This window comes from Pongo abelii, chromosome 14, assembly GCF_028885655.2.
Source record: "Pongo abelii isolate AG06213 chromosome 14, NHGRI_mPonAbe1-v2.0_pri, whole genome shotgun sequence".
NCBI classification, from domain to species: Eukaryota; Metazoa; Chordata; class Mammalia; order Primates; family Hominidae; genus Pongo; species Pongo abelii.
Window position 1 is genome coordinate 29527505 of NC_071999.2, and position 27371 is coordinate 29554875.

General features: G+C 48.3%; 2 protein-coding genes across 5 annotated transcripts in view; both read right to left on the reverse strand.

The window, feature by feature from the left end:
- LOC134759832 (group 10 secretory phospholipase A2-like) overlaps positions 1 to 12732 on the reverse strand; it is a 36104-nt gene extending 23372 nt beyond the window's left edge. For 2 of the 4 annotated variants that reach the window (XR_010136666.1, XM_063714785.1), the window contains exons 1-2: positions 9452 to 10599; positions 5116 to 5266 (exon numbers count right to left, since the gene is read on the reverse strand). Coding sequence is in view for 2 of the 4 variants with exons in the window: in XM_063714785.1 (XP_063570855.1) it covers positions 5116 to 5266; positions 9452 to 9548 (248 nt within the window). In the remaining 2 variants the exon portion in view is untranslated. Of the gene's footprint in view, positions 1 to 875; positions 2261 to 5115; positions 5267 to 9451; positions 10600 to 11152 lie in introns of those variants that run through there. The other 2 variants (XR_010136665.1, XM_063714784.1) reach the window with 2 other exon arrangements.
- Positions 1 to 27371, reverse strand: part of LOC129047184 (uncharacterized) — a 608921-nt gene that overhangs the window by 344131 nt on the left and 237419 nt on the right. The gene's annotated exons all lie outside the window — the stretch shown is intronic.

A 27371-nucleotide genomic window follows, 5' to 3' on the forward strand; every position in this document is an offset into this window, starting at 1 on the left:
CTGTACCTATCCACACAGGATAAGGCTTGTAAGGACCACTCAAAACATTTTTGAATACATGAGTGATTGATGTGATGAATGATTTCAGCAAGAAATGACTGAAGCCAGGGTGGTAAGAACACAGAGGCCAGCTCCATTCCGCCCCTCTCCATCAAGTTGCCACTCCAACTTGACCCAGTGGAATTTAGGCTGGTACCAAAATGATCAGACTATGACTTTTTTAAAATGAACACTTAACCTAAAATCCCAAACCTCCCTTAGCTCTGGCTTGGCTGCTAATCATCTGGGGTCCCTTTATCCTGGAAGGAAACTCTCTAGGCTCTGGTCCACATGCATAGCTGAACCCCAGAGGGAGAGAAATGGATGATGAGGCTTGGGGAAAGCGTGTGGAGGCCTCCTAAAATGCTATGGGACAGGGGTAACACTCCCTCTGGAGGGTCAGCTGTCCTTTAGTGAAGATGTTCCTTCTGATAGTACAGAATTCAAAGGCCCAAAGGATTCAAAGGGTCCAGCAAGTTCTGTAGACCCTACCCACTCCCAGCCCATCCCACAAAGTCAGTGAATGTGGAAATACTTTAAAGAGATGTGAAATGCAAGGTATCATCATTACTGTATGAAGGAAAGCCTCAAATAGAATATTATAGTCATAGGTATTTTCCATACATTTATTTATTCACACAGTCCTGCATTTGTGAACTTTGCAGAAAAAGATAGTGCAGGCTCTGGGGTGACAGTGCCTGTGTTTGAATCCTGACCCTGGCACTTTTTAGTTGTATGACCTTGAGCAAGTTATTTAATTTCTCCATGCCTCACGATATGCATTAATAAAATGGAGATAATAGTAGTACTGCTTCTGTCACAGACGTGCTCTGGGAATTAAATGAGCGAATGTATATATGAGTGTGTGGTTTAGTTCCTAGACACATTACATATTCAATAAATGTCAGCAATTACCCACCTTACCTTCATGGCCCATCCACTGCACATCTCTCCCCCATGCCCACACAATTAATGTTGCCACTAGTTGCCCAGATTCTCCATGAATACCACCAGGCCTGGTACAGAGCAGCATTTCATGCTGCAAAGAGATCGGTGCCCTCTGACATTTGACTCTTTACAATTACTATTCTCTTGGGGCACATTCTCAGCAAGCCAGAAAAAAGTACTTGATAATCTAATTTATGTGGAAGTGTTATAGACTTATAAATGTCTATATTCCTTTTGAGGTACAGAATATTTTGTCTTTAAAAAGGAACCTAAAGCTAGCAATGCCTCAACAAAAAGAGATTAAGGCAAGAGCAATGGAATTTCAGGAACAGTTATAGATCAGGCCGTTAGGTGTTTTTAAATTGAATGAGGAGAGAATCCTGAGTGCCCAACTCCATGGACAATCCTCTTTCTAATTCAATACAAGAAGGCAAGAAGATTCTAGAAAGAATTTCAAGGTAGGTGGATGATCTAGTTGGTTCACTGTTCCTGAAATTGGAGTCATTCTTTGTAAGGTAAGAGTATACAGGTACATCTGTATCTCTGTTATCCCCATCCTACAACTGAAGACTGCAGGGACTCCCTCTGCCCTGAACATCGAGGTCCCCATTGGGCCAAGGAACCTCAAGCTCATCCTTCCTGAGCACTCTTCAGGCACAAACCTGCAGAAATCTCCACCATTTTCTCACCTCTATCCAAGGAAAACATCCTCCAACCAGGTGCAGCGAAACATGGTGCTAACAGCAGGAAGGCTTAACAGAGTTGTGCCTCCTTCTCTAGAGCTGATCATGTATGTACAGGAAACGTAAGAGGCCAGAGAAAATGGTACAGGAATGGTTGCAGGTCTATCCCTACCTCTAAGCCGCATCTCAGGCCCCATGCAAGGGTATTTCAGGCATCCAGAGAGAAGAGCTGGAACTTTGTTTTCTAGCTCTTCCTACTCACTTGGCTTCCAGAAGCTTTGGTATAACTTTCCTACCTTCATCATGTCGTATAACTTCACATGCATGCAACACACACAACCAAGACAATCATAGTAGACACAACAAATGCACAGCATGGGGCAGCAGCAGTTCTCGCCCCTGAATGGTGTAGATTTCACCTTTGCAGTAAAAAGGTATGAGCAAGCTGGGTGTGGTGGTGCATGCCTGTAGTCCCAGCTACTCAGGAGGCTGAGGCAAAAGGATCACTTGAGCCTGTGAGTCCGAGGCTGCAGTGAGCTATGATCATGCCACTGCCCTCCAGCCTGAGCAACAGAGCAAGACCCTGTCTCCTAAAAAAAAAAAAAAAAAAAAAAAAAAAAAAAAAAAAAAAAAGATCAAAAAAGGCCCAGCTGGCCAACTCCCTCTTTTTGCAGAGAACTACACTGAGTTTTAGCAGAAGGGCATTTCTTGCCCTAGGTCAGAGAGAGAGGCTGTAACTGAATCAGGACTAAAACTCAATTCCTTTTTACTACCTTCTGCTAAGAGCTCCCTTTTACCGGGTGACTTCACACAGGTAATTTCTGGTGGTGGTTAACAGCAGATATCCAAAATACAGATAAGACTACAGTTGGAGGGTTCTTCCTGTCTTGACTTTATCCTGAGCCTCCGGAACAATGAAGTCTTGGTTATGTGCAGGATCCCAGCCTGCTTAGGTACTGCTAGCAATACCTTTTTTATTTAAGGGACAGGGTCTTTCTTTGCCACCCAGGTTGGAGTGCAGTGGCACATTCATAGCTCACGGCAGCCTTGAAATCCTGGGCTCAAGCGATCCTCCCACCTCAGTGTCCCAAGTAGCTGAGACTACAGGCACACTCCAGCAAGCCCAGCTGGATTTTTAATTTATATTTCCTTTGAGACAGCATATCTCTCTGCCACTCAGGCTGGAGTGCAATGGCTCAATCATCTCACTTTAGCCTTGAACTCCCGGGCTCAAATGATACTGCCACCTCAACCTCCCAAGTATGCTACTACAGGAACACAAACTCCTTTTTTAAAGTTTTTGTAGATATGGGGTCTCACTATGTTGCCTAGGCTGGTCTTGAACTCCCAGGCTCAAGCAGTCCTCCTACCTCAGCCTCCCCAAATGCTGGGATTACAGGTGGGAGCTACTGTACGCCTGGCCTTATCTAAGCTGTTTCCCTGAAAATCCCCGTCTTGGGTAATGATTCCATTGGCCCCACCATGCCCTGTCCTGCCTCCCTGGCTGTGCCCAAACTTGGTCCCTGCCTGCCTGCCTCACTGTCTGGGTCTCGAGCTCCTGTGACACGACTCCTCTCTCTTCCTGGAGTGATCCAAGCCCTGCCACTTCCTGACTTTGCCCACACTGTGCCCTCTGCCTGGGGCAACTTCATGTCTGCCCTTTGTCCCTTAGGTCTCAGCCCAGGCACAAGCCCCTACCTCCAGAGGTCATCCAGGCCTCACCAGGCTATACCCTCTCGTAAAATCAGATTCCCTCCCTTCAGGGTAGGTTTATAATGAAACCCTCCTTAAAGGCCAGGTGCGGTGACACCCATCTGTAATCCCAGCACTTTGGGAGGCTGAGGTGGATGATCACTTGAGGCCAGGGGGTCGAGACCAGCCTGGGCAACATAAGGAGACTCTTGTCTCTCTTGTCTCTATAACAAATTTAAAAATTAGCTCACCAGGCCAGGCTCAGTGGCTCATGCCTGTAATCCCAACACTTTGAGAGGCCGAGGCAGGTGGATCACAAGGTCAGGAGTTCGAGAACAGCCTGGCCAACACGGCAAAACCCTGTCTCTACTAAAAATACAAAATTAGCCAGGCATGGTGGTGCATGCCTGTAATCCCAGCTACTTGGGAGGCTGAGGCAGGAGAATCACTTGAACCCAGGAGATGGAGGTTGCAGTGAGCCAAGTTTGTGCCATTGCACTCCAGCCTGAGCAACAGAGCAAGACTCTGTCTCGAGAAAATAAAAACACACAAAAAATTAGCTCACCATGATGGCACATGCCTATAGTCCTAGCTACTTGGGAGGCTGAGGTGGGAGGATTCCCTTCAGCCCAAGAATTTGAGGCTGCAGTGAGCCACTATGATTATGCCACTGCACTCTAACCTGGGCAAAAGTGAGACCCCAGGCTAGAGTGCAGTGGCGTGATTTCAGGTTACTGCAACCTCCGCCTCCCAGGTTCAAGCGATTCTCCTGCCTCAGCTTCCTGAGTAGCTGGGACTACAGGTGCCTGCCACCACACCCAGCTAATTTTTGTATTTTTGGTAGAGACAGGGTTTCACCATGTTGGCCAGGATGGTCTCGAACTCCTGACCTCATGATCTGCCTGCCTCAGCCTCCCAAAGTACTGGGATTACAGGCGTGAGCCCCCACACCTGGACACATTACTTAATATTTCTGTGCCTTGGTTTCTTCATCTGCGAAATGGGATTCTTGTGAGAATGCAAAGGGATTCCCAGGGCAGTTCCTAGTGCATAGTCTGGCTGCCTTTATGTGTGTGTTTGTGTGTGTGTTTAATATAGAGACAGGGTCTCACTATGTTGCCTAGGCTGGTTTCAAACTCCTGGTCTCCAGTGATCCTCCTGCTTCGGCCCAAAGTGGTGGCATTACAGGTGTGAGTCACCACACCTGGTCACTTTATATTATTATTATTTTTTTCTTTTGAGACAGGGTCTCGCACTGTCGCCCAGGTTGGAATGCAGTGGTGCAATCTCAACTCACTGCAAACTCCGCCTCCTGGGTTCAAGCAATTCTCCTGCCTCAGTCTCCCGAGTAGCTGGGATTACAGATGCCTGCCACCACACACAGCTAATTTTTGCATTTTTAGTAGAGATGGGGTTTCACCATATTGGCCAGGCTGGTCTTGAACTCCTGACCTCAAGTGATCTGCCCGCCTCGGCCTCCTGAAGTGCTGGGATTAGAGGAGTAAGCCACCGCTCCTGGCCAATTTTTTAAGGCAATGTAATCAGCCTAAGTCCAGGGTAAGGGGCAGCTGGTACCAAGATCTGGCCTCATTGGCCATGTTATCCAAGAGGCCTCTGCCTGCCTGCAAAGTAGTACTGCACACTGGGATCTCCCTGGACCAAATCCCAGCTTCAGTTTTGGGTACTTCCTCATAAGCGTTGACTACCCCAGAGTGTGAGGGATTTTGTGGCCTGGTCCCAGGCATGCACTCACCAGTCAATGGCATCACGGGGCTGGCCATGGCCTCCCAAGCCACAAAAGCAACCATATTTCATATAGGCGATGGGGGTTCGGGGACCAACACAACCCACAGTTCCTGCCAGTTCCAGGATCCCACGCCGGTACACATGTAATGTCCTGGAGGCTGGGGGGTAAACAAAGGTGACAGGCTGCAGGTCAGGGCTTCCCAGACCCCTGGGAAGGGCATTAGCCTGAGAAGAGCCTAGGTGTTACAGCCTGGCTGTCTGGGTTTGAATCCTACTTCCTAGCTGTGTGACCTTGGACAAATTCCTAACCTCTCTGGGCCTTGGTTTCCTCACCTGTGAAATGGCAGATAAGCTGACTTCAACTCATATGAACGAAATGAGATAACTGAGTATAAAGCCCCTGGTGCATGAAAAGGCTATTATAATCCAGCTGGGCTCAGTGGCTCACACCTGTAATCCCAACATTTTGGGAGGCCCAGGCGGGCAGATCACCTGAGGTCAGGAGTTCAAGATCAGCCTGGCCAACATGGTGAAACCCCGCCTGTAGTAAAAATACAAAAATTAGCCGAGCATAGTGGTGCACACCTGTAATCCCAGCTACTAGGGAGGCTGAGGAAGAAGAGTCACTTGAACCTGAGAGGGGAAGGTTGCAGTGAGCCAAGATTTTGCCACTGCATTCCAACCTGGGCGACAGAGCAAGACTTTCAAAAAAAGAAAAAAAAAAAGGCTAACTATTATAATCAACGTCCTCAAGGTAGCCAAGAAGGGAAAAAAGAGTCATGCATGAAACGTTTGTCCAGTTCCCTGTGTTGGGCACTGGGCATCACGGATGACCCTACAGGTGTCTGTCACCAAGGTGGGCTCCTCTGTGGCAGCTCCCGGGCCCTGGCACTGCCCTGTGCTCATGACTTCCCCTCCAGACTCAGGCTCAGGGCCCTTGGTATCTCCTCTTATTTTCACTGCCAGACAAGAAGGCCCCTTGGCCTGAGCCCAGCCATTTTTCTAGATCTTGGCACAGCTCGGACATGTAATGGTGCCTAATGCATGTGACTGGAACCCCTGCACTGGACATGTAGGAAAGGAGGCCAGCCGGGAAATGTAACCCCACATTCCCACAGCCAGCAGGATCTCAAGCAGAGGCTTCAACCCAGGCTTCTGACTTGCAAACCAGTGCTTCTTCCTCCTTACACAGTAACATTAGGGGAAGGTGGCCTTCGGGGTTGCCAGAGCCGAGTGGTACCAGCAATAGAGTGGAAACACTCACACACAGGCTTGCCTGCTTCCTGGGTTAGGGTTAGGGTTTATACGGCTCCGGGAAGTTGATGCATTGTGTTTGATCATTTTTTTTTTTTTTTTTTTTTTTTTAGGCAGAGTCTCATTCTTGTTGCTCAGGCTGGAGCATAGTGGTGTAATCTTGCTCGCAGCAACTTCTGCCTCCCAGGTTCAAGCAATTCTCCTGCCTTAGCCTCCCAAGTAGCTGGGATCACAGGCGTGCACCACCACGCCCAGCTAATTTTTGTATTTTTAGTAGAAACGGGGTTTCACCATCTTGGCCAGGCTGGTCTCAAACTCCTGACCTCATATGATCCACTGCTTTGGCCTCCCAAAGTGCTAGGATTATAGGCATGAGCCTCTACACTCATCCTGATCATCTTGTCTCTCTTTTTTTTTAGAGACAGGGTCTTACTTTGTCACCAACACTGGAGGGCAGTGGCACAATCATAGTTCACTGCAGCCTCCAAATCCTGGGCTCAAGCGATCCTCCTGCCTCAGCCTCCAGACATACAGGCATGCACCACCATGCCCAGCTAATTTTTAAATTTTTAGTAGATACGGGGTCTCACTATGTTGCCCAGGCTGTTCACAAACTCCTGGCCTCAAGTGATTCTCCTGCCTTGGCCTCCCAAGGTGCTGGGATTCCAGGCATGAACCACCATGCTCAGTCTCATTTCTGTTTTATCTTGAACAGTTTTCATCACACTGACTTTTTTGAGAAGTCCAGGCCAGATTTAAATTCCATTTTGTTTTTTAATCAGTGGAAAAAGTAGCATATTTATGTTGGAGGACAAAGATGAATCAAAGAGGAAGAAAATGTAAAACACATTCGGGGCCAGGCGCGGTGGCTCATGCCTCTAATCCCAGCACTTTGGGAGGCTGAGGCAGGCAGATCACCTGAAGTGAGCAGTTCCAGACCAACCTGACCAACATGGAGAAACCTTTTTCTACTAAAAATACAAAATTAGCTGGGCACGGTGGTGCATGCCTGTAATCCCAGCTACTTGGGAGGCTGAGGCAGGAGACTCGCTTGAACCCGGGAGGCAGAGGTTGCAGTGAGCCGAGATCGTGCCGTTGCACTCCAGCCTGGGCAACAAGAGTGAAACTCCGTCTCAAAAAACAAAAACAAAAACAAAAACAAAAAAAACACATGAAAATAAAATGGCATTTGCAGTTGAAAGCTTTGCCTTCCTCTCTGGATCGTCACTCTCCCAGCAGCCCACGCCTCTGCCTCAAACCTCCATGGCTCCCACGAGTCTGGATAAAGCTAAGGAGTCTCAATGCACCCCAAGTCCTGGGGGTAGTCAGCCCCTCTCACCCCTCCCTCATCCTCTCACACAAGAGTCATTTACTCTTCCTCCAGTTATGCCCCCTCACGCAGACACTCTGCTGCTCAAATGCCCTCACCCCATCCTCAGCCTGCTCCCAGGCCACCTCCCTTCAGAATCCACCTTGCCTGCCAGGTGGCCATAGGGACCCTCGCCATACTGTCTGCTTGTGGCAGTGCCCTCCGGCATGGGGTGTCTTCCAGAGCAGATCTCTGGCCAAGCGCAGTGGCTCATGCCTGTAATCTCAGCACAATCGGAGGCCAAGGCAGGTGGATCACCTGAGGTCAGGAGTTCGAGACCAGTCTTGCTAACATGGTGAAACCCTGTCTCTACTAAAAATACAAAAATTAGCCAGGTGTGGTGGCGCATGCCTGTAGTCCCAGCTACTCAGGAGGCTGAGGCAGGAGAATCTCTTGAACCCGGGAGGTGGAGGTTGCAGTGAGCCGAAATCGTGCCACTGCACTCCAGCCTGGGCAAGAGTGAGACTCTGTCTCAAAAAAAAAAAAAAAAAAAAAAAAATGCTGAGCTCTGATATAAGCTGCCCTGGCACACAGTGAGCTTCCAGAAATGGTCCCTTGACCTCTAAATCCATCAAGACCCAGGGAACACACCCTCTCTGAGCACCCTGACAATGTCCCAGTCCCAACACCGTACCCTGAAGCTGTCCCCAAAGGTTCCCCTGCCACCCTCCCTGACCACTCTCTGGTATCTCAGAGCCCTAGCAACAGCCCTATAGAGGGAGGGTTCTAGGCACGGGGCGGGCATCCAGCACTGTGCTTATAACCAAGCCAAACACTCCCTCTGTGCCAACATAGGTGGGGCAGGTCACGCTAGGGTCTGTTTGCCCTGTCTGCCCGCTGCAGCCTCCTCGGGGAGGGCCAGGGTTGTCTGTGCATCCTGTGAGCCCCTGGGTCTATGTGCACATATGTGTGTCTGTGCGGCTCTGTGTGTGTGTGTGTGTGCGTGTGTGTACACGGCTCATCTGAATTGTCCTGAGTGCGGTCCCGGGTATCCTTGAGCTGTGTGTGCTTGTGTCCCCCTAGCGGTATCTCAGTATTTTTGCCTGTGGGAGCCGCACACAGCGAGCTGCACACCTGAGGGCCAGGTGAGTCTGGGGCTGGTGCTGTGCCTCCGCATCTGTGTGCTGGCAGTGTCTGCATAGTACTCTGCAGGTACATGTATCTGTGCACCCCAGAAATAGGCAGTCACCCAGGGGACCTCTCTACAGTGACCCCAAAGGATGGATAGTGAGATAGGGGCAGTATGTTCTATTTTTTTTTTTTTTTTTTTTTTTTTGTCACAGGGGTTTCTTGTACAGGGGCACGATATATTCTCCCACCACCAAGCCGGGCCTTTCTGCCCCTGCTCCTCCCACCCTCTGGTGTCTCACATCTCAGGGACAGGTGAAATGAAGGATAAGTTCACGGACCCCAGATCAGGACAACCGGGAGGCTTCCGGGCTGCCGGAGAGGGTCACAGCCGGTTAGGGGAGGGAGCCAGGAGAGGACTCTGCACCCCTGGGGAAGGACTGGGCTAGTTCTGGGTCCCTGGGAGGAGTGAGTGGGGCGCCCTGCAGAAGGCTGGGGCGCACAGTGTGGGTGAGCATTAGAAGAGCGAGCTGGGGGCTCTAGGGCAACTAGGAACTTGGAGAGGGATGGGAGGCAGGGCTGCTGGGTCCCTAGGAAGGGCTGGAGGAATCCCGGAACGCCTGAGTTCCGGGAAAGCCCCTTCCTCACTCACCCTCGCCGGACCCGGGGCCAGGTCGAAGCAGCAGCAGCAGCAGCGACGGCAGCAGCAGGAGCAGCATGATTGGCAGGCACACAGGTAGCGGCCCCATCGGAGGGTGGCAGCGGTGGGACGGTGCTGCCGGGCCACCGGAGGCACCAAGCTCAGGGTACACACACCCCGGCTGCCACGCCCTGGCCCGGCCCCCGACCTCACCTTCCGTCGGGGCCCAGGCGGAGGCAGCTAGGGGCGGGCACCTGGGGCGGCGCAAAGGCGTCCTGATCTCTGCATCTTGGCCACTGAAGGGGCTGGAGAGGCCGCGGGGCGCTGAGGACAGGACCGGGAGTCAGGCCCAGGGAAGTCTCCTCGGAATAAGGGAGGAAAAGGCGCTCTTTTGATGTTATTATTCCCCCAGCCCCTCCCCCGCTCACGTGGGCGCCCAAAGGGGACAGAAGACTTGGAGGAGGGGTAGTCCTGAATTTACTTTAACATTTTATTTTATTTGGCCGGGCGCGGTGACTCACGCCTGTAATCCCAGCACTTTGGAAGGCACAGGCTGGCGGATCACCTGAGGTCAGGAGTTCAAAACCAGCCTGGCCAATATGGCAAAGCCGTCTCTACTAAAAATACAAAAATTAGCCGGGCATGGTGGTGCGGACCTACAATCCCAGCTACTTGGGAGGCTGAGACACAGGAATCGCTTGAACACGGAAGGCGGAGGTTGCAGTGAGCCAAGATCACACCACTGCATTCCAGCCTGGGTGAGAGCCAGACTCTGTCTCTTTCTCGCTCTCTCTCTCTCTCCCTCTCTCTCTCTGTCAGTCTGGAGAGAGTTGATTGTCCCCGGTCAGTCTCTCTAGTCGAGAGAGAGAGAGAGAGACAGAGGCTGGGCACAGGTCTCACGCCTGTAATCCCAGCACTTTGGGACACCGAGGCGGGTGGATCACCTGAGGTCAGGAGTTCAAGACCAGCCTGGCCAACATGATGAAACTCCGTCTCTACTAAAAATACAAAAAATTCCCCGGGTATGGTGTTGGGTGCCTATAATCCCAACTACTCAGGAGCCCGAGGCAGGAGAATCGCTTGAACCCAGGAGGCAGATGTTGCAGTGAGCGAAGATTGCACCACTGCACTCCAGCCTGGGCAACAAGAGCGAAACTCCATCACACACACACACACACACACACACACACACAAAATTAACCAGGCACGGTGGCACGTGCCTGTAGTCTCAGTGGCTCAGGAGGCTGAGGTACAAGAATCGCTTGAATCTGGGAGGCGAAGGTTGCAGTGAGCCAAGATTGCACCACTGCACTCCAGCCTGGGTGACAGAGTAAGACACTATCACAAGGCCGGGCACGGTGACGCATGCCTGTAATCCTAGCGATTTGGGAGGCCGAGGTAGGTGGATCACCTGAGGTCAGGAGTTCAAAACCAGCCTGGCCAACATGGTGAAACCCTGTCTCCACTAAAAATACAAAAAAATTAGCTGGGCATGGTGGTGGGCACCTGTAATCCCAGCTACTCAGGAGGCTGAGTCAGCAGAATTATTTGAACCCAGGAGGTGGAGGTTGCATTGAGCCAAGATCGCGCTATTCCACTCCAACCTGAGCAACAAGACCGAGACTCTGTCTCAAAAAAAAAAAAAAAAAAAGACTCTGTCTCAAAAAAAAAAACGAGAAGTCTTCATCTGTGATCTTGGGAAAAGCTGCTCACATCAAGGATGCCATCTTCTTCCGGTGAAAAACTTCCCTTTTGTGAGATTATGAACCCAAAGTTCAAGGTCCTAAAGTTTTGCTGTAGTGTGGATGGCAAGGACATTCTTTCTCTGATGTTCTCAGAAGATCCAATCTTCAGGTTCTAGATTGTGAAGGAATTGATTGTCCCCAGTCAGTGAGCCATAAAAAGCTTTCAGTACCTGGTGAAAATACTCTGTACCATAATGATCTACTGTTGTAATATCAGCCCTCCTGCATGGGAAAGCAACCAGAAAACATGCATTGAAAATGACAATTGACAACTGAAATGTTCAAACGGCCCATGAGGTAGCCAAATGCACCTGAAGCTTTGATTGTCTTCCCAGGAACATGGATTTGACAAACGAAACATTGGTTGTGAACTATTTTAGCAATTTATAAGTCAGCACACTGATACATACTTAATTTAGATCATTTTATCTTTTCCATGATGAGTCATGGAAGGCAGAGCCCTTTGTTTTTTGTTTTTAGACAGAGTTTCATTCTTGTTGCCCAGGTTGGAGTGCAATGATGCTATCTCGGCTCACCACAACCTCCGCCTCCTGGGTTCAAGTGACTCTCCTGCTTCAGGCTCCTGAGTAGCTGGGATTACAGGCATGAGCCACCACAACCGGCTAATTTTTTGTATTTTTAGTAGAGATGGGGTTTCTCCATGTTGGTGAGGCTGATATCGAACTCCCGACCTCAGGTGATTCACCCGCCTCGGCCTCCCAAAGTGCTGGGATTACAGGTGTGAGCCATCACGCCCAACTGCAGAACCTTTAATAACAAACACTTTAAGGAGTCAGGAAGGACAAGGTGACCATCTTGATTCTCCATGAGTCCATGGTTAACATCGGACTTACGTGCTCTTGAATATCAGTTGTTTCTCCAGTTTACGTACATAGCACTGATACCTAATGGGTAATCATAGGTAATTTGACTTAGACCTTGGAGTTCATTCAAATTGTATATCTAGGCTGGGCAAGCCCACAAAAAATTAGCTGGGCATGGTGGCACAAGCCTGTAATCCCAGTTACTTGGGAGGAGATGGGAGAATCCCTTGAACCCAGGAGGAGGAGGTTGCAGTGAGGGGAGATTGCTCCACTGCACTCCAGCCTGGGCGACAGAGTGAGACCCTGTTTCAAAAACAACAAAAAAGGCGTGGTGGCTCATGCCTGTAATCCCAGCACTTTGGGAGGCCGAGGCTGGCAGATCAACTGAGGTGGGGATTTCCAGAGCAGCCTGACCAACATGGAGAAACCCTGTCTCTACTAAAAAATACAAAATTAGCAGGGAATGGTGGCTCATGCCTGTAATCCCAGCACTTTGGGAGGCTGAGGCAGGTGGATCACCTGAGGTTGGGAGTTCAAGACCAGCCTTACCAACATGGTGAAACCCCGTCTCTACTAAAAATTCAAAAAAATTAGCCAGGCATAGTGGTGGGCACCTGTAATCCCAGCTACTTAGAAGGCTGAGGTACGAGAATCACTTGAACCCGGGAGGCAGAGGTTGCAGTGAGCCAAAATCACGCCATTGCACTCCAGCCTGGGTGACAGATTGAGACTCCATCTCAAAAAAGCAATAAGCAAATAACAAAAACAAACAACAACAACAAAAACCAAACTGTTTATCTAAACAATTTCGGTATCAGCTGTTTTAACATAAAAATTTAGCAAAGTATTTTTTTGGTATTCAATTAATTTTTTGTCTCGCTTGGGTTAGCACTGATACTTTTCTTTCTTTCTCTCTTTCTCCCCTTCCTTCCTTCCTTTCTTCTTTCTTTCTTTCTTTATTTCTTTCTGTCACCCAGGCTGAAGTGCAATGGCACGATCCTGGCTCACTGCAATCTCCGCCTCCCGAGTTCAACTGGTTCTCCTGCCTCAGGCTCCCAAGTAGCTGGGATTAGAGGTGCCCGCCACCATGCTCAGCTAATTTTGTATTTTTTTAGTAGAGACAGGATTTCACCATGTTGGTCAATTACAATTCACCTGTCTTCATGAATCGGCTCTGTCTAGGCAGTGGGCAATGTCAACCCCTTGAGCAGTTACAGTAGTGCTAACATGTCAAGTTTCTGGGCTCTCTCTCCCTGATTGGCCCTGGGGACCCTGTTCAACTGTATGCCAACAAACACATTGTCATGAATTAAGAATATTCACAAATAGTTTACAAATTTTGGAGAAATTAGGCAGAGACAGAAATATGACTCAAATTCTATTTATGAAAGTATACTCGCTGGATGGGGTGGCTCATGCCTGTACTCCCAGCACTTTGGGAGGCCAAGGCAGATGGATCACCTGAGGTCAGGAGTTTGAGACCAGCTTGGCCAACATGATGAAACCCCATCTCCACTAAAAATACAAAAAGTTAGCCAGGTGTGGTAGTGGGCACCTGTAGTCCCAGCTGTTCCAGAGGCTGAGGCAAGAGAATCACTTGAACCTCTGAGGCAGAGGCTGCAGTGAGCTGAGATCGCACCATTGCACTCCAGCCTGGGTGGCAGAGTGAGACTCTGTCTCAAAAAATAAATATAAAAAATAAAAAGCTGCTATGCTCCATTTATTCCTGCAGGCCCAACAAAGGCAGCCTAGGAATTCTAGATCAATGGAATGAATACAACTTGCTAGAAATACATAGGAAATAAAATGACTATTCACAGAACCAAATAAAAGCCTTCCACTAGAAACTAAAAATAATAATAATCATAATGATTTTATATATATGCATACACAAGCAAAGCCAGAAGAGAATAAATAGCAAATGAATGAAAATTAGAAGCAAAAACAAGTAACTAGGAAACCATCTCTACATTTTTTTTACTCAATCTACCCTGAATGCTACAGCATTATTCAGGACCCCAGAAAACACAATAATACTTTATTCCTGATAAACAATTCAATGTCCTTAAGTCCACCAATATCACCATACATTCTGTGCAATCAAGAAATTTACTCAGCTGGGTGCAGTGGCTCACACCTGTAATTCCAGCACTTTGGGAGGCCAAGGCGGGTGGATCCCCTGAGGTCAGGAGTTCAAAAACAGCCTGGCCAACATGGCGAAACCCCATCTGTACTAAAAATACAAAAATTAGCCCAGTGTGGAGGCACATGCCCATAATCCCAGCTACTCGGGTGGCTGAGGCAAGAGAATTGCTTGAGCCTGAGAGGCAGAGTTTGCAGTGAGCCCAGATTGCGCAACTACACTCCAGCCTGGGTGACAGAGGGAGACTCCATCTGAAAGAAAAAAAAAGTTTGTAGACCTAACATTAACATTGTCATGTCCTTGATTATAGGAGGCCAACACATAATTTACTTATGAATGATCTATGGGGTGCAGCCTTTCCCAGATGCCTGAGGCCTTTTCTTGCTGAGTAGACATCTATCTGGCTGTTACATGATCTTAGGAACAGCTATTCATTTGGAAAAGGGTGTTGCAATGACTTTCTCTTTTGCATAAGAAGATGGGGGGCTGGGATCCTGAGATTTTAAAATTTCCTTTACAGCATACCCATATGTGCTCAATATTGAAAAGAGATGACAATTGGCCAGGCATGATGGCTCACACCTGTAATCCCAGCACTTTGGGAGGATGAAGTGGGCAGATCAGAAGGTCAAGAGATCAAGACAATCCTAACTGAAATGGCGAAACCCTGTGTCTACTAAAAATAAAAAAATTAGCTGGACATGGTGGCATGTGCTTGTAGTGTCAGCTATTTGGGAGGCTAAGGCAGGAGAATCGCTTGAACCCGGGAGGCAGAGGTTGCAGTGAGCCGAGATCACACCACTGTATTCCAGCCTGGCAACAGAAGGAGATTCCATCTCAAAAAAAAAAAAAAGAAAAGAAATGAGATGACAATTGCAGTGCAAAATATCTGTTCCCTTTTGTTCCCCAGTGCCACTGCTACCCCATTCATCACCAATTTTTGTTGATGTCTCTTCCTGACTACTTTTTTTTTTTTTTGGAGATAAGAGTCTCACTCTGATGCCCAGGCTAGAGTGCAGTGGTGTGATCTCAGCTCATTGCAACCTCTGCCTCCAGGTTCAAGCAATTCTCCTGCCTCAGCCTCCCAAGTAGCTGGGACTACAGGCACGTGCCACCATGTCCAGCCAGTTTTTGTATTTTTAGTAGAGATAGGATTTTACCATGTTGGCCAGGCTCGTCTCGAACTCCTGACCTCAGGTGATCCACCCGCCTTGGCTTCCCAAAGTGCTGGGATTACAGGTGTGAGCCACCGTGCCTGGCCTTTTTTTTTTTTTTGAGATGGGGTCTCCCTATGTTGCCCAGGCTAAGCTTGAATTTATTTTTATTTTTATTTTTATTTTATTTTTTCATTTATTTTATTTATTCTTTTTATTTTTTGAGATGGAGTTTTGCTCTTGTCGCCCAGGCTGCAGTGCAGTGGCACGATCTCGGCTCACTGCAACCTCTGCCTCCCAGGTTGGGAGTAGCTGGGACTACAGCTGCCCGCCACTATGCGCAGCTACTTTTTGTATGTTTAGTAGAGCTGGAATTTCACCACGTTGGCCAGGCTGGTCTCAAACTCCTGACCTTAGGTGATCTGCCCACCTCGGCCTCCCAAAGTGCTAGGATTACAGTCGTGTGCCACTGCGCCCGGCCTGGGCTGGAATTTCTGACCTCAAGCAATCCTCCCTCCTCAGGCTCCTGAGTTGCTGATATTACAGGTGCATATCACCTTGCCCAGCACTAGAAACATGATTTTGTCACAACCCCAGACCCCTCTCATTCCCTTTCATAGGAAGACACTGGGCACCAAAGAAGCTTGAGCCAAGAACCAGGGGAACCAAGATTTAAACTCATTTCTGTTGGGTGCCAAACCTCTCTCTGCCTCCTTCTATTGGAGACGGCTAGGCACAGTGGCTCACACCTGTGATCCCAGCACTTTAGGAGGCCTAGGTGGGTGGATCACCTGAGGTCAGGAGTTTGAGACCAGCCTGGGCAATATGGTGAAACCCTGTCTCTACTCAAAATACAAAAAATTAGCTGAGTGTGGTGGCGGGTGCCTGTAATCCCAGCTACATGGGAGGCTGAGGCAGGAGAATTGCTTGAATCCAGGAGGCGGAGGTTGCAGTGAGCTGAGATCATGCCATTGCACTCCAGCCTGGGAAACAAGAGTGAAACTCCACCTCAAAAAAATTAGAAAAACAAAAGAAAAGAAAATCAGAGGCTTTGGTCCCTTTGTCTGCGACACTCTGGAGTAATTCTGTCCCTGGCTGAATGTGATCTCCTCAAGGCAAAGTCTGGGTCTCCTTCCTCTTGCGTGCTCAGCTCTGGCCTATCTGTCCCACCCTAGGTGCTCAGTGAAGGCTTGCTCTTGTGGAGTATGGGTTTCAGGCATACCAAGACTTGGAGTTGCAGAGGCTGTAAGTGACAAGCCTTGGAGTGCTATGCCCACCAGGAAATGGGTCTATCTCTGAGTTGGGCCAATAAGCTGGGCTCCCTCCGACGCCAGTGCTCACATCTCCCCTACCCGGGGTGGACCCCTGCAGATAGTCAAGTATGTTGGCTCCATATTTGCCTTGAGTAGCTGGATGCAGTAGCAGGGCATGGTGGCTCAGGCCTGTAATCTCAGCACTTTGGGAGGCTGAGGCAGGTGCATCCCTTGAGGTCAGGAGTTTGAGACCAGCCTGGCCAATATGGCAAAACCCCATCTCTACTAAAAATACAAAAATTAGCTGGGCGTGATGGTGCACGCCTGTAATCTCAGCTACTCTGGAAGCTGAGGCAGGAGAATCACTTGAACCCGGGAGTCAAAGGTTGCGGTGAACCCAAGATTGCGCCACTGCACACCAGTGTGGGGCACAGAGGCAGACTGTGTCTCAGAAATAAATAAATAAAATAGATGGAGAGGCTGGGTGTGTGTGGTGGCTCATACCTGTAATCTCTGCACTTTGGGAGGCTTAGGTGGGAGGATCAGTGGAGCCCAGGAGTTTGAGACCAGCCTGGGCAACATCTCTACCATCTCTACCAAACACACACACACAAATTAAAAAACTAGTTGGGTGTGGTGACGCATACCTACTTGGGAGGCTGAGACGGGAGGATTTCTTGAGCCCAGGAATTTGAGGCTGCACTCAACAGTGACCATGCCACTGCACTCCAGCCTGGGTGGCAAAGTCAGACACTTTCTCAAACAATAAAAATAAATAAATAAATAAATAAAGCGGGAGGATAACGGTGAGACATGGAGAGAAGGCGTGCTAGGCAGAGAGACCTCCATAGGCAAAGTCCAAGAGACATGAAAGAGCCAGTGTGCAAGAGTAAATTCCTAGAACTCTGGGAGATGGGAGCAGAGGGAGCTGGTACAGGTCTCCACCTGGTGTAAAATCTTGGCATAAATCTCCTACCATGAAAATAAATGACATTTTCTTCTTCCGGCTTGTGTAAGTTGGAAGAAAGCATTTTTTCTGAGACGGAGTCTCACTCTGCCTCCCAGGCTGAAGTGCAGTAGCGCAGTCTCGGCTCACCGGAACCTCCGTCCCCCTGGTTCAAGCGATTCTCTTGCCTCAGCCTCTCGAGTAGCTGGGACTACAGGCACATGCCAACACGCCCGGCTAATTTTTGTTTTTGTTTTTTCGGAGATGGGAGTCTTGCTCTGTCACCCAGGCTGGAGTGCAGTGGCGCGATCTCAGCTCACTGCAAGCTCTACCTCCCGGGTTCATGCCATTCTCCTGCCTCAGCCTCCTGAGTAGCTGGGACTACAGGCATCTGCCACCGCGCCTGGCTAATTTTTTGTATTTTTAGTAGAGACGGGGTTTCACTGTGTTAGCCAGGATGATCTCGATCTCCTGACCTCGTGATCTCTCCACCTCGGCCTCCCAAAGTGCTGGGATTACAGGCGTGAGCCACCACGACCAGCCTGAACCCGTGTCATTATTTAGCAGAAACTTTCAGAGTCAGTAAGTGGCTGGGCATGTCTCTTTTCTTTGTGCCACAGGACTCTGGATGTTTCCAGTGCAGACTAATCCAAGGCTGTTGTGGATGCGTTGTGTTGATTTCTCTATGGAGAACGGGGAGTGCACCAGGCAGAATGACTCATGCCTGTAATTCCAGCACTTTGGGAGCCCAAGGCTGGTGGATCACTTCAGGCCAGGAGTTCAAGACCAGCCTGGCTAACATAGTGAAACCCCGTCTCTACTAAAAATACAAAAATTAGCCAGGTGTGGTGGGCATGCCTGTAATCCCAGCTACTCAGGAGGCTGAGGCAGGAAAATTGCTTGAACCAAGAGGCAGAGGTTGTAGTGAGCCAAGGTCACACCACTGCCCTCCTGCCTGGGCAACAGAGCAAGATTCTTATCTCCAAAAAACAAAACAAAACAAAGAGAGGGAGAATGGAGGTTGCTTGTTATTGCATCATAATCTTGTTTATCCTGACTGATGCATTAGAGGTACTAATGGCATGAGAGGAACAATTTCCTGAGACACAGTTTACTGACCATGAATTTCCTCAAAACCCCTGAAAGCAGGCTTCTCAGGAGGAGACTCAGTGTGGAATCCCTTGCCAAGGTAGATCCTGGTTCTGTAGCAGGACGAGCCACAGACAAATCTCCTCAGACACCGGATTAAAGAAGCAAAAGGCTTATTTGTCCGGGAGCACTGGCAGATTTGTGTCTTAAGAGCCAAGCTCCCCGAAAAAGAAATTCTTGGCCTTTTTAAAGGCTTACAACTTTAAAGGATCCACGTGAAAGGGTCATGATAAATCGAGCAAGCATGGGGAACATGACTGGGGGCTACATGCATCAGCTAACAGAACAGAAAGTTTTGCAATGCTTTTTCATACAATGTCTGGAATTTACAGATAACACAAGTAGTTTAGGTCCGGGGTTGATGTCATTATTATTATTTTTAACTCCTATGGCAGGTGGTGGTGCCAAGGTTGTCTGGCTGTTTATCTCACTTTTGTTTCTAAATTTTTGCTTTCTCTCTTTCCTCCTGTCTTGTGAACTAGGCAAGATGGTGGAAGGAGGGCAGCAGTAGTAGTGGTCTCCTTCCTTAGTTCAGGTTCCAGCTACAAACATTCACCACCTGTGAGACCTTGGGCAGTTCACATCCCCTCTCTGTGGCTCAGTCTGCTCAACTGTAAAATAGGTTAAATCCTGAAAGATCAAAATCCCTCACATCTAAAATCTCAAAAATCACAATCCCAAAGTGATCGCTCTTGTTGCCCAGGCTGAAGTGCAATGGTGCGATCTCAGCTCACTGCAACCTCCGCCTCCCAGGTTCAAGCGCTTCTCCTGCCTCAGCCTCACGAGTAGCTGGGATTACAGGTGTGCACCACCATGCCTGATTTATTTTTTGTCTTTTTAGTAGAGACAGGGTTTCACCCTGTTGCTCAGGCTGGTCTCCAACTCCTGACCTCAGATGATCCACCTACTACAGCTTCCCAAATTGCTGGGATTATAGGCATGAGTCATGGTGCCCGGCCCCTTATTTTATTTATTTATTTTTTTGAATTTTGCTCTGTCACCCAGACTGGATTGTAGTGGCACGATCTCAGCTCACTGAAACCTTTGCCTCCTGGGTTCAAGCAATTCTCTGTCTCAGCCTCCTGAGTAGCTGGAATTACAGGCGTCTGCCACTACGCTGGCTAATTTTGCATTTTTAGTAGAGATGGGGTTTCACTATCTTGGCCAGGCTGGTCTTGAACTCCTGACCTCATAATCCACCCGCCTCGGCCTCTCAAAGTGCTGTGATTACAGGCATGAGCCATTGTGTCCAACTGCCAGAGGCCTGAGTGAGTTTGGGCACACTCTGTGTGATTGGGCAGAAGAAGGCCTTTGGGAAGTTTAGCTGAGGACAGGGCCTGCAAAGGTGATGGATAGTGGGGGTCTGTCCTGGTCACCAGGCCCTGGGTCCTGCCCACCTGCTTGGTGCTCCCCACCCATCACTCATGATGCTGCCAAGCCCACTGGGTATTGTGGCCAAATACCCTAGGAGAGAAGCTGATGAACTTTGTTTCTTGAAATGCAGATTTCTTGGACATCCCTGAAAGGTCAATCATGAAAGTCAACTTGGTTTTCTCCCCCTCATTTGGGTTCAGAATTTAAAGTCCACGCACACAGGCAGTAAGATGATATAGATAAGTGACATCATCACTCTGTTTCAGATGTTAACATGTCTAGGTGGGTTAGGGGTGATGTGAGATCACACAACCTTGTGCCACAAAGTGGAATTCCCAGGCCAGAGGGAGACATTTTCTTGCCATGTTATGATCTTATCATTGAGTTTAAAGGCAATCTTGTTTCATTTTGGATTCTTTCTTATATTTATATCTTATAAGGGCACTTTGAATTTCCAAGCAAATAATAATTTTGAGTTAGCTTTTAATCATTGACTTCTAGCACAGTTATATGATCAGAAACATGCTGTGTGATTTAATTGCTCTAAAATATATTGAGATTTGCTGGAACAAAATAAGTCAGGTTAATTTTTGTAAATGTACCATGCATGCTTAAAATGAGTGTATCTACAACATTTGTCCCTGAGATACAGGTTGATGGCCTGATGGCTACATGGATGTGATGGAGATGGTTTACTATTGGGACCTTCCACATCCTGCTGATGTTTTGTTGCTTAGGATATGAATGGCTGAGCGGGGGTTGTAAAACCTAGCACTCTGCTTGGGTATGAGGTTCTTCCTGCCATCCTGCCATCATTTGTTTTTTATGTTTTGTCGCCAAGAGTGACCTTGAGGAATCCTGGGAGCTCAGGAAGGAAGGAGTGCCCAGAAGCAGGGACAGGGAGCTGGTTGGGGAGGACCAGAAATCAGGTTTGTGAAGGTTCCAGAGAGGACCTGTCCTTGGGAGGAGTGTTGGGGGCTGAGATGGGGGAGGGGGCATTGGCATGTTGGGGCACTCATGGGATGTCCATTGTGAGGCCGCACCACCGGCGTCAGGGATTGGTGGAGAGGGAGTACAAAATCCCGGGGTTGCTAAGAGAGGGCCCAGACCGAAGAAGGTTTGGTGGAAAGCAGAACCTTGGTCTCCATCTAACTGCTCCTAAGCCTCACGTTCCCTTGCCCTGCGCATCCTGTTGCTTCCCTGATTGACCTTCTCCGTGACCTGTAGCTAAACCTTCCACCAGCGCTTGAGAACTTAATTTGAACCGGATCCTTTCCCAGACCCCTTTCTCCTCCTCCTCCTCCTCCTCTTCCACCTCCAGGTGCCCAACAGCCCCCTTCTCCTCCTTTCCCTTCCCTTCCCTTCCCTCCCCTCCCCTCCCCCTTCCCTCCGCCTCCCCATCCCCTTCCCTCCCCCCACCCTAAGCCACCCCCGCCTCTGTCCTGGCCGCCTCAGGGCGCCCTGAGAGGACCAGGACATGCCGGTGTGGTGGCTGCTCTTTTGGCTCCTCCTGCTGGGATTTATCAGCCATCACCCCACCTATGTGAGTAGACGCTGGACCCGCGGGGTTTCTTCCTTGTTACCGGGCTGTGTCACACGGCATGAAATTACACAGCTCAGGCCTGTAATCCCAGCACTTTAGGGGGCCGAGGTGGGCAGATCACTTGAGTCCAGGAGTTGAAGACTAGCCGGGGCATCATAGCGAAACCCCATCTCTACAAAAAATTCCAAAAAAGATTAGTCGGGCCTGGTGGTGCGTACCTGTTATCCCAGTTACTGGAGAGGCTGAGGTGGGAGGATCACTTGGGCCTAAGAGCTGGAAGTTGCAGTTAGCCGAGATGGCCCCGCTGCACTCTTGTCTCAAAAAAACAAAATGGACCAAAACAAAGTGAAATATCATTTGATTTGTGTCATCTGGTTTGACGACTTTTTTTTTTTTTTTTTTTTTTTTTTTTTAAGACAGAGTCTCACTCTGTCGCCCAGGCTGGAGTGCAGTGGCAAGATCTCGGCTCACTGCAACCTCTGCTTCTGGGGTTCAAGCAATTGTCCTGCCTCAGCCTCCTGAGTAGCTGGGATTACAAGCGCAGACCACCACGCCTGGCTAATTTTAGTATTTTTAGTATAGACGGGGTTTCACCATGTTCGCCAGGATAGTCTCCATCTCTTGACCTCGTGATCCGCCTGCCTCAGTCTCCCAAAGTCCTGGGATTACAGGCATGAGCCACCGCTCCCAGCCAAAATATATAACCTTAAGTGTAAGTTTACTAACTTTGGAAAGTACATACCCCAGCATAACCCAACCCCCGTTCAAGATCTACATTATTTTATTTTTATTTTATTATTATTATTATTTTTGAGACAGAGTTTTTCCCTTGTTGCCCAGGGTGGAGTGCAATGGCAAAATATCCCTTGTTGCCCATTGGAGTGCAGTGGCACAATATCAGGTCACCGCAACCTCTGCTTCACAGGTTCGAGCAATTCTCCTGCCTCAGCCTCCTGAGTGGCTGGGATTACAGCCGTGTGCCACCACGCCCAGTTAATTTTGTATTTTTAGTAGAGATAGGGTTTCTCCATGTTTGACCTTGAGGAACCCTGTGAGCTCAGGAAGGAAGGAGTGCCCAGAAGCAGGGACTGGGAGCTGGTTGGGGAGGACCAGAAATCAGGTTTGTGAAGGTTCCAGAGAGGACCTGTCCTTGGGAGGAGTGTTGGGGGCTGAGATGGGGGAGGGGGCATTGGCATGGTGGGGCACTCATGGAATGTCCATTGTGAGGCCGCACCACTGGCATCAGGGATTGGTGGAGAGGGAGTATAAAATCTCAGGGTTGCTAAGAGAGGGCCCAGACCAAAGAAGGTTTGGTGGAAAGCAGAACCTTGGTCTCCAACTAACTGCTCCTAAGCCTCACGCTCCCTTGCCCTGCGCGTCCTGTTGCTTCCCTGATTGACTTTCTCCGTGACCTGTAGCTAAACCTTTCACCAGCGCTTGAGAACTTAATTTGAACCGGATCCTTTCCCAGACCCCTTTCTCCTCCTCCTCCTCCTCCTCTTCCACCTCCAGGTGCCCAACAGCCCCCTTCTCCTCCTTTCCCTTCCCTTCCCTCCCCTCCCCCTTCCCTCCACCTCCCCATCCCCGTCCACTTCCCTCCCCCTGCCCTAAGCCACCCCCGCCTCTGTCCTGGCCGCCTCAGGGCGCCCTGAGAGGACCAGGACATGCCGGTGTGGTGGCTGCTCTTTTGGCTCCTCCTGCTGGGATTTATCAGCCATCACCCCACCTATGTGAGTAGACGCTGGACCCGCGGGGTTTCTTCCTTGTTACCGGGCTGTGTCATGCGGCATGAAATTACACAGCTCAGGCCTGTAATCCCAGCACTTTAGGGGGCCGAGGTGGGCAGATCACTTGAGTCCAGGAGTTGAAGACTAGCCAGGGCATCATAGCGAAACCCCATCTCTACAAAAAATTCCAAAAAAGATTAGTCGGGCCTGGTGGTGCGTACCTGTTATCCCAGTTACCGGAGAGGCTGAGGTGGGAGGATCGCTTGGGCCTAAGAGCTGGAAGTTGCAGTTAGCTGAGATGGCCCCGCTGCACTCTTGTCTCAAAAAAACAAAATGGACCAAAACAAAGTGAAATATCATTTGATTTGTGTCATCTGGTTTGACGACTTTTTTTTTTTTTTTTTTTTTTTTTTTTTTAAGACAGAGTCTCACTCTGTCACCCAGGCTGGAGTGCAGTGGCAAGATCTCGGCTCACTGCAACCTCCGCTTCCGGGGTTCAAGCAATTGTCCTGCCTCAGCCTCCTGAGTAGCTGGGATTACAAGCACAGACCACCACGCCTGGCTAATTTTTGTATTTTTAGTATAGACAGGGTTTCACCATGTTCGCCAGGATAGTCTCCATCTCTCGACCTCGTGATCTGCCTGCCTCAGTCTCCCAAAGTGCTGGGATTACAGGCGTGAGCCACCGCGCCTGGCCAAAATATGTAACCTTAAGTGTAAGTTTACTAACTTTGGAAAGTACATACCCCAGCATAACCCAACCCCCGTTCAAGATCTACATTATTTTATTTTTATTTTTATTTTATTATTATTTTTGAGACAGAGTTTCTCCCTTGTTGCCCAGGCTGGAGTGCAATGGCACAATATCCCTTGTTGCCCATTGGAGTGCAGTGGCACAATATCAGGTCACCGCAACCTCTGCTTCCCAGGTTCGAGCAATTCTCCTGCCTCAGCCTCCCGAGTGGCTGGGATTACAGCCGTGTGCCACCACGCCCAGCTAATTTTGTATTTTTAGTAGAGATAGGGTTTCTCCATGTTGGTCAGGCTGGTTTTGAACTCCTGACCTCAGGTGATCTGCCCGCCTCCGCCTCCCAAAGCGTTGGGATTACAGGCGTAAACCACCGTGCCCAGCCAAGATCTAACTATTATGTCACCCCAGAAAGTGAACTCTCACTCTTCCCGGCCAGTCTCTTTCTTATCATGGGTTAGCTTGTTTATTCTGGAATTTCGCGTATACAGATGCATGCCATGCCATAGGTACTCTTTTGTGTCTGCCTTATTCTGCTCAACACCATGTTTCTGAATCATTACCATTGTTGTATGGTTCTCTAACTCCATCATTTGCATTTCAGACTCAGCATATGCTGAGTTCAACCTGTTGAAGGGCTATCTCTGTTTAATTCACCATCTTGAAAGAAACATTTAAAATTGAGATGTTTTCAAAAATATATAGTTAAATCCTGAGGAATCGATGTAGAAACGCTATCACAAACTGTCTGAACTTACTCAGGGGAAGTCTTCGTCTTCACTCACATAAGAGTCTAATGGAATTAATATCAACAATCTTAGAGAAATCCCACATTATTCGTGCCATTTTCATGATCTCCATGGTAATTTTTTTTTTTTTTTTGAGATGGAGTCTCACTCTGTCACCCAGGCTGAAGTGCAGTGGTGTGATCTCGGCTCACTGCAACCTCTGCCTCCCCGGTTCAAGTGATTCTTCTGCCTCAGCCTCCTGAATAGCTAGAACTATAGGCACGTGCAACCAGGCCCTGCTAATTTTTTGTATTTTTAGTAGAGATGGGATTTCACCGTGTTAGCCAGGATGGTCTCAATCTCCTGATCTCATGATCCACCCACCTCGGCTTCCCAAATTGCTGGGATTACAAGCATGAGCCACTGTGCCCGGCCCCCCTTGTTAATTTTTAAGCACTAAAATTTGATACTTATTTGTGAATGAAGTAATCCCTTCATTTTTTTTTCTTTTTTTTTTTTTTTACTTATGCTGAGCTTTAAATGACAAAGATTCACATAATCCAAGAGGGAAGTATTATTTAGAGAGATTCTTTTATCATGTGATATATAATAAATGCATCCAATGTTACACATCAATTTAAAAAACAAGTAAATAACTTTAAAGAAAAGATAACTACTGGCCAGGCCCAGTGGCTCACACCTGTATTCCCAGCACTTTGGGAGGCCCAGGCAGGTAGATTATGAGGTCAGGAGTTGGAGACCAGCCTGGCCAAGATGGTGAAACCCTGTCTCTACTAAAAATACAAAAATTAGCCAAGCACGGTGGCAGGCACCTGTAATCCCAGTTACTCAGTAGGCTGAGGCAGGAGAATCGCTTGAACCCGGGAGGCAGAGGTTGCAGTGACCTGAGATCATGCCACTGCAATCTAGCCTGGGTAACAGAGCAAGACTTTGTCTCAAAACAGAAAAGAAAAGATAAGATAATTACTTTATACTTAGCTTGTCTTACCCATGAGTGATGGGCTGCGTGTGGCCCAGGACAGTTTTGAATGCAGTTCAACACAAATTTGTAAACTTTCTTAAAACATTATGAGATTTTGGCCAGGCGCAGTGGCTCTTGCCTGTAATCCCAGCACTTTGGGAGGCTGAGGCGGGCAGATTACCTGAGGTCAGGAGTTTGAGACCACCCTGGCCAACATGGCAAAACCCTATCTCCACAAAAAATACAAAAATTTGCTGAGTGCACTGTCAGGCACCTGTACTCCCAGCTACTCAGGAGGCTGAGGCAGGAGAATCACTTGAACCTGAGAGGCAGAGGTTGCAATGAGCCGAGAGCACACCACTGCACTCCAGCCTGGGTGACAGAGTGAGACCCCATCTCAAAAACAAACAACAAACAAAAACAAAAGCAAAAAAATGGCCGGGCATGGTGGCTCACACCTGTATTCCCTCCAGCAGTTTGGGAGGCCGAGGCAGGCAGATCGCCTGTCAGGAGTTTGAGACCAGCCTGGCCAACATGGTGAAACCTCATCTCTACTAAAAATACAAAAATTAGTCGGGCATGGTGGCAGAGACCTGTAATCTCAGCTACTCGGGAGGCTGAGGGAGGAGAATGGCTTGAGCCCAGGAGCTGGAGGTTGCAGTGAGCCGAGATTGCACCACTGCACTCCAGCCTGGACGACTGAGCGGAGCGGAACACTGTCTCCAAAAAAAAAAAAAAAAAAAAGGGAGATTTTTTTAGATCATCAGCTATTGTTAGTGTATGTTATGTGTGGCTCAAGACAACTTTGCTTCTTTTAATATAGCCAGGGAAGCCAAAAGATTGGATATCCCTGCTTTATACCAAGAAAGATGACACCCCACATTTGCAATGCCTAAAAACACTACCAGCCATCTGAAAAACACGAGACTTCTAACTTCTGTTCTTTTTTGTAGCAATGGAATCCCACGGTGATATCTGAGGGATGTGGTTACCTTTTGGAGGAGGTTGACGGTTTCTAAGGATGATTCTTTCTGAGTGAAATATTGTCAGTGTCATTGACCTTTTCATTATTTCAACTATTATTATTCCAGGTTATCAATTCTCCACCTGATCATTTTCATCCTGGGACTGACTTTTGTGGAATTCCTTGGATAGTTATCATTATTGTGTTTCTGGGAATTTCTACACTTGCTATTTTCCTCTGGAAAACTAGCCTTTGTGTGAGTATACTAACTTTCTGTAGAGGTATACTTGTAATCAAAAATAAGAAGAAATTATTTAAAACAATTCACGTTTCTGGACTTCATTATGAATATGTGGTTTTACCCAAAAAATCAGGGAAATGATCTATTAGCATAAGAATTATGAAAATATCTGCCATTTACATTATGAAAATTAAATAGGTTGGTGTTTGTTTAATAAAATGTCAACAGAGCTTTTGGTCAAAAATAACTTTTTTTAACCTTAGTGTTATTTATCAGAAATGGAGTATGAGGTTTCATCACTTAAATAGGAAATTCTTTCTAAACTCTTCTGCTCTATAGTTCTACCATAAGGGTGGAAGGAAAGCTTCCAGTCTCCTCTCTGAAGATTCACTGCAGAAATGAGCTGACAAC